The sequence below is a fragment of the Cupressus sempervirens genome, chromosome 4 (assembly GCF_028749045.1).
Source record: "Cupressus sempervirens isolate cs-2001-9-10 chromosome 4, ASM2874904v1, whole genome shotgun sequence".
Taxonomy (NCBI): Eukaryota; Viridiplantae; Streptophyta; class Pinopsida; order Cupressales; family Cupressaceae; genus Cupressus; species Cupressus sempervirens.
Window position 1 is genome coordinate 631,225,140 of NC_143121.1, and position 7,941 is coordinate 631,233,080.

Here is a 7,941-nt window from a genome sequence, read left to right on the forward strand (position 1 = left end):
GACGGAAGATATACAAAACTGTATGGTTACCATTTTGTGTTGGCAAATCATTTTCATCATGACATTAGGGATAATTTTCCTTCATACCTGTTGCAATCTCTCTCCAATTCTACCCTAGCTATTTAGCATGATCCGACTGGTGAACATGTTTGTCATGAAGGATTAATGGTTTTGAATATGAATGTGCTGAAATCTAAAAAAATCCTGAAACCTAGGAATTTTGAAGGGGAAGATCAAGATACTAAAGGAGGTATTCAAGAAAAGGGCTACAACTCTGAGACACTGGATGAGGCGGAAGTGGGTCTGGTTAGTTCGAAAAGAGGTTTGGGTGGTAGCACTAAAAAGAAAAAACAGTGTTGAGAAGGATGATTTTGATCGGGAGAGGGAAAGTGATTTTGTTGATGAAATTGTTAGAGAACATGCGAAAAATAGGGGTTGTAGCAAAGGGAAGGGCAAAGGTCGTATTGATGAGAGGGTTTCTCCTCTGTCGAATGATGAGCCCCTTGCCAATCGTTTGGAAAGAAAAAGAAAGTCTTTACGGCGACAGGAAAACAAGAATGTGAAAACAATGATTGAGGCTTCCAACTTTTCTAATGATGGTGAACAGGGGTCCAAATTTGACGGAGGTGATTGTGTTGGTGGTGGAATCGGGCCCGCTAAAGGCTTATTTGGTAACCCTGGTTCTATAATGAAGGACATTGACATTCTTAAACATAAAGTGGTGCTATTGAACAAAGAAATGGAGCATCTTAGCAAGACGGCCAGAGGGGAAAGAACATTAGGTCAGCATATTGAAAAGCTCTCAGAGGTCATAGGTAATGCGGAAGAAGTGAAAAATCTGATACATAAGATCCCTATGTTGGAAGCCAAGCAGAAGGTGATGGACAAGGACATTAGCAGTATCCAGGGGAAGGTGTCTAAATTTGAAACCAGGCTGGGTAACATGGATAAACAACTCAGACAATTGGGGGATAACATGATCAACTTCCTGAAAATGAATGAGGCAGATAAAAGTCAAGTTTCTCCCCCAGGGGCAGACTCTCAAGGTCCTAGCAAGCGAACTCGGGCCAATTCAAAGAAGATAGAGGAAACCACTAAGAAGGATGAGGTGAATGTTGATGCTAAGACTATGCATTCTCTGGTGGACCAGGCTGTGCGTCTGATTAATTCTCCTTAGCTGGTCGGTTGCTATTCCTTTGCTGGTCTTTTGCTATCTTTTCCAGCAATGTTGTCTGTGACCTCTTTTTGTTTTCTGAAGTTTGTTTCATGTTGCTTGTTTGTTATCTTTTCATGATACTTTCTTAATACTCTGATGATGTAAGGTTTCGGGTCCTTTAAAACCTATTTTTACATAATCAAAACTTTATAATCGCTTGCTAAAGTTGAAAGTTAGCATATTATTGTCTTTAACCCCAAAACACATATATCATTCTTAATTTTACTTTAGAACATTTTTAAAAAACATAGAAACACTTAGCTCTCCTAATAGAATTATAGCTCAACTTATTTATATTTCTTTTAATTATATATATTGAATTTATAATTTATAAATGTAAACTACAATCTCAATTTCCACAACAATTAATACAATATATTGTATTAAAAACACCATCCCAAATCTATTTGAACTCTAGAAGCCCATTTATTTATAGAATCTGCACAATATTCTGACATCATATTCGAAATTGATCACATCCATCACAATATACTAAAGGAATGAATGAATCTCCATTCAATCTCCTCGAGAGTGAAAATTAAAGACATTAAGTCAAGAATAGACAACCTGAGAAATGATGTTTGAGTAATATCGATATAAACAAGGACATTCTTGAGACAGCCACTTGTTTCAAGTGATCTAAGCCAACTACCCATTATTTTTATTTCATACCGAAGTGTCTTTTTACCTGCCATTCAGCAAATGGGTCTCCCCATCTTCAAACTTGTAGACTAGAGATGAAGAACACATCTCAAACACTTGCCTTCCAACAGCAACTCAAATGCTTTGTTTATTTCTGAGAAGGGGAGCTCATGAGTAATATATTCTTCCACTTTCAGTTCCTGCAAACAAACAATGAATGCATTAGATGAACTTGGACAATCAGACATTAAGCTTCTTGAAATGTATGAGAAAGAGAAGAACATTCTTATGTACCTTACGCATAGACATCTCTACAATTTGAGGCAATTGTGTTTTGGCCTTAATTCCTCCAAAAATAGAGGCCACTATAGTTCTGCCTGTAAATAATTCCAAGGGATGGAGGCATATTTTGCGTGGTCTGGCGTCCAGTCCCAACAACACCGTTTTCCCCATTGGCTGTTTAAATGCTATGCAACAACTTCAGAAAATGAATTGGACAAATATTATTCATCTCTCTACAAATTAGAGATGAAAAACAACTAACCAGTACCTCTTTAGTGGACAAGAAGGCCTGGTATAAAATATCTGTATTTCCAATGCATTCGAAGCTGTAATCCACACCTCCATTTGTCATCTCTGCTATAACCTACACCATAACATCACCATTGTCGGCGTATGTCTCGTGCTTAGACAAATACAACATTTAAATCAGAGGGTTTAAACATCACATACTAAGGCTTGATTCCTATGCTAAAAGTGTTAAATATTCAAAGTTGACTTATTTTTCCAAACTTAACTTCTTCCTTAGTGTGCGATGGTTAAGAGTGGCCCATGCAAATATGTTGAAAGAAATATTTGTTGGATTTCATTCGAATCTTTTGAAGACTCCTGTCTATTATTTTAATTATTTTAAAACTAATAATTGAAAGACTACATATTAAAATATTAACAACTATTGTTTAAGATTATCTAATCCATGACATCATGACCCATGGTGATCCAAAATATTGAACTCAGTGTTAACTAATAAAAATTATGAATGATAGAAAATTTATAGATTTAATAATATGTTGAACTTACTTCTTGAATGGGCTTCTCATGACCTTTTGGATTGATGCAATCGGTTACCCCCAAGATTTTGGCTATGAACAAAACAAAAGGTCACACATTATGTTAAATGTTACTCTGCTAAAGGTACGTGAGAGTATTGGCTTTTGGGTTTCATCCAACAACAGTTAAATGGGATGTGAAAATGTGATGTATTCTTATTGACATAAAATTCTTGCCTTTTTGTCTGTATAAAGTGTGTTTATATGTGTTACCTTTGGCGAACTTAGATGGGTTGGTATCTATTCCAATTATCTTTGAGGCCCCTCTTAGACTTGCAGCTTCTGCAACCTGCAAAGAAGATTTTCTTTAGTACCATTTAAAGAGATAAAATATTCCATATAGAATTGTGACATCAATCAGATGAATTTCTTATTAAGTTAGAAAGAGAAAAAGAAAGGAAAAAAAAAATAGTTTTTTTGATTGATTAGGAGTTGAATTTAGCATTTCCAACTTCTTGGGAGTGTCCTACTTTAAGCTATCTGCTGCATTGGTGACCAATTCCTCTTTGGTTCAGATATAGTTCATTTTTTAATACCTATCTTCCTTCAGTCATATTGTTGGTGTTCAAAATCCTAATTTGATTTAGCTCTGTTGATATGTGTTTTGATACCGTGTTTTAACTAATTTATGGACCAATCAGGAGTTCAATTAAGACTTCTTATAATTGAACTATTCATTGTCTTGATGATCGATCATTTCTTTTCTTTTTTCTCTTTTCTGTTTTTTTGGGTGAGAAATATTTCCACAACTCTATTCAATGTAAGATCATTAAGACTTGATTCTTAAGTTAAAAAGTGTTAAATAGTCTTTCAAGTTTATTTATTTTAAGGATAGTCCTCTAACACCCACCCTATCTTAGATTTGTATTTTTCGACACAAAAAAAATTAGTATTTGACAACAAGAGTGCATACCGCAAGGCCAACAGTACCCAAGCCAAAAATAGCCACTGTTGATCCAACTTCTATTTCTGTTAAATTCATCACAGCTCCAAAACCTGCAAATCTGAGTTGAATGTTAGTCATTATGATACTGTGGTCAAATGCTCATTTTAATGAATAGCTAAGTTCTATACCAGTGGATACTCCGCAACCAAGCAAGCATGCTTTGTGTAAAGGGGCTTTTGGATTTATTTTAACAACACAAGCGTAGTCCACAACTGTATACTCGCTGAATGTTGATGTCGACATGAAATGATATACTGCCTTCCCACCCAAAGAAAACCTACTCTTTTCATCACTTCTCATGACTCTTCTTGTGAGATCAATTTTAAACTTTTCACAGTGATTGGTTTTCTTGGATTTGCAACATACACAATCCCTACACTCCCCCTGGAATAATGGGATCACATGATCTCCAGCTGCAAGATCTGTGATGCCTTCACCCACGCTCTCTATTATACTGTTTCACAAAATCAAAACTATATAATTAGCTTGGTACATATGATAAATTTAATAAACAAGAATTAAAAGGTTGAAGATTTACCCTGCACCCTCATGGCCCAATATGCGAGGAAAAGTGCTCTCCTCCTACAAAATAAACAACTTTTACACTGATAAGTAGGAGATATTAATTGATGAGCTTAAGGGGCATTCTAATGAATGGTTCATAAGACACAATACTTGGTGAAGGTTCCGCAAATGAGGTTACAAGCAGAGTCGATTTAACCATGGAGAAAACTCCATAGTTAAGTGCACTGAAGCTGGAGTAATACTGAGATGAGTGATGAATGAATTATAGAATGTGAATGAAAATATTGATACAAAACAAACCCTCTATATAATTTAATTAAAAAATAATAGACTTAAGGAGCTGAACTAAAACATTGATGATAGAAAACAAATCTTACGCAATTGAATTGAAGAATAATAGATTATAAAATACAAAATCTTACCCAATTGAATTGAAATATGTTATGTACTAAAAATTGAAAGGGCAAATCAAATTACCCCTCCCATCCAGAATGTAATATCAGTATGGCAGAGAGAGGCGTGGGTGATTTTGATGCGGACTTCCATTGATTTTGGAGGATCCACCTGAACATCTTGTATCACCAGCGGCTGCTTAACCCCCCATGCTACCGCAGCTGAACATTACAGAAAAACACGATTGTAATAGGACTAATTTGTCAGAAAACCCATTGGAACCGAATTAAATCCATGAAATTTCACTAAAAAATAAAAATACAGACTTTTGAATGAGTTTATGACACCAAAAATGATATCATACCTTTGCAAGTGATGACTTTACCAGCAGTCTCTGCAAGAGACGGAGAAACTCTGCCATTTGTACTCTGAAAACTCTTACTGAAAGACTCAATTTCTATTCCATTCTGCATCTCCATGGCCCAAACAACAGATAAAAAAATCCAAGGATCAAAGAGATAGTCAAAAAGAATTCGAACAGAGACTCTTAGCTCTCTTCTAATTGCTCAGCCTCAAAATCATTTCTTTACCAAAATGAAAAGCCCTTGGCAGCATATTTATAGATTGTATGATAAGAATTCTCTATTGAAAAAGTTCATTCACGTGCACGCCCGCTACCTATTGGTCTTGGTAAAACAAAGAGTGGAAGATAGAATTTGGCTGTTCTCCAGGTAGACTGTCATGAAACCAACATAATGATAAAACACTCACTTTGTTTCCACATAATTCCTGGAACGTCTCATTCACGGTTGTCTACAGGTGGGGTTTTAAAAGTTTTTCAGTTGAATAAGTAAAAAAGTGCATTGGTGAACTTGAAATCTACGTATGTTCTCCCTGAAGCAGGAGAACTTCAAAAAATATCTTCATTTTGCTTTCTGAAAAGAACCTGCAACTTCCACAAATAAGGAGTTGACTAGAGATGGATTGGCATAGACAAAAGTGTAGTGTATCGTTGTGGTCCTCCTTAATTATTAATTAGTCGAGATAATTATGAATCGTTGGGTGAGAAATTTGATATATTTATTGAATCTGTTTTTCAATGGTTGAATCAATCATTATTTTTTGGGAAGATGTCATGTTGTAGCATTCTTTTTCTTTTTTTTAAAGCAAAGGGTTGTTCTCATTGAATTCAATTATTTCAATAGTTCAAACAACCAATTTTTCGGCCATTGATTATTCCTAATATGAATCAATAGAAGCAAAGATAAATGATCTTTTTTGAAATTAATAAATCAAAAAAATATCATTAACTTTATCGTTTTCTTTAATGTTGCATGACACATTTCCCATGTCATTGTATATATCTAATCAGATATAAAAATAATTTAAATATATAACTTTGAAATGATCTATTGCTTGATGTATTATCTATTTGATATTTTAAGTATTTATATTATAATGTTTTGTTCACTATTCATGTATTTAAAATATTTGTAATTTATAATAAATTGTTAATGTATAAAAATAGATAGGTACACTATGTTTAAAATATTTATATAACACCTCTAAATAAGATAAAATTTTCACTAAAATAATACTTAATTTACTTTAAGAATGAATTTTGCGTCAAAGATATTTCATGTAAGGAAAGGTCCAATATAATACAAATATTTTTTCACTTACTCATTTTTAAAAAATCATACATGACTACTTCAACATAATTTGGAATTTATCCAAATATATATGTAGAAAAAGAAACTTAAGTATACCAAATCAATTGAAAAATAGATGGATGAGAATTAGATGCTCAAGCTCCTTATCACTACAAACATTTGTCTTCCTATACATCGTCAAAAAAAGATCCAAGTTCCTTATTCTTCCAATACATCTCTTTCTTTTTAAGTCTTGAGGTGCAAGCAAAGTGTACCTATAGAGCTTTTAAAAGATTTATTTAAGACTTTGTGTTAGTAAGTGTCTAGCATATCCCCTCAAGATTTGTTATAGGGTTTAGCAACCTCCTAGATGATATATTTGACTAGGATGGTAGCAGTTTCTTGCATAGATGCATCTTTTAGGAAAAGAAATCACAACTCTCTATAATCATATTAGGGTCACGGGTTCAAATATCCTCAGGACGTAACACTAAGGGAGAGATTGTTGGTAAGTGTCAAACATATCCCCTTGGGATTTGTGACATGACTTGACAACCTCCTATAAGATACTTAACTAAGATGGTAGTGGTTTCTTGAATGGATGCATCTTTTTGGGAGTAATGACAAACTTAACTCTCTGGTTTGTGTAAAAGTTAAGTATTCATTTTTGCTTTATACATAAATAGCTATAATATTTAGCTTGTATGAATTAGATCGTAGATTTTAGTTTCAATAATCCAAATCTTGTTTGATTTTCACGTTTCTTTATTAAACAAGTTGAGATCTATATCTAGATTATCTTGATTTTGAATTAAGGTCATAGACATAATTTTGAACTTTAGTTTCAATATTTAAAACTAATATGGTTTTTAATTTGATATGACATATAAAATATTTATATTTAAATATTAAGGTTTTGTATAATGATCACATTATCATTGTCACATATTCCACCCACTTCATTATATAGCTTATTGTAGTCAACAATAATTAATTAAGTGAGAGGGAATCATAGAGGTCAGGTACCTTCCCACTTCCATATATATAATGACAAATGCATGTGCATTTAAATTCTACATGACATGTATTAAGTCTTGCTGAGAAATTAAATTATTGCATAGAATTCAACATCAATCATCAACAATTTGGATTACTTAACTTCATTATAGGGACCATTTTCTTTCATTTCACACTAGTAGGATGTTGGCAAATAAATGAGTGCATGACTAAAACATTTAGTCACAAGACTAAAAAATATAGTCAAGTGACTAAAAGTGATCAAACTTTCTAGTAATATTTTGCAATTTTTAAGTATAAGTGACTAGATAAATGAATGATTTGGTCATCAAGTAAAATCATAAGATTAGACAAAGATAAGTGACTAAATAAATGATCAAATAAATGACTAAATAATTGGTCACTAATAATTAGCCATCCAAACAAATGACTAAATGAATA

The 7,941-nt window shown here is 33.3% G+C and overlaps 1 protein-coding gene across 1 annotated transcript; it reads right to left on the minus strand.

Moving 5' to 3' along the window:
• Nucleotides 1-1,620: 1,620 nt before the first annotated feature.
• LOC149562822 (alcohol dehydrogenase-like 4) lies at nt 1,621-5,420 on the minus strand. Its single transcript, XM_089826272.1, has 10 exons — nt 5,196-5,420; nt 4,916-5,052; nt 4,452-4,495; nt 4,042-4,367; nt 3,881-3,963; nt 3,181-3,256; nt 2,939-3,000; nt 2,409-2,504; nt 2,153-2,314; nt 1,621-2,058 (listed from the first exon to the last, which is right to left on the minus strand). Exons 1-10 carry the CDS (start codon nt 5,308-5,310, stop codon nt 1,948-1,950), a joined length of 1,212 nt encoding a protein of 403 aa, XP_089682398.1. The 5' UTR covers nt 5,311-5,420; the 3' UTR covers nt 1,621-1,947.
• Nucleotides 5,421-7,941: the final 2,521 nt, after the last annotated feature.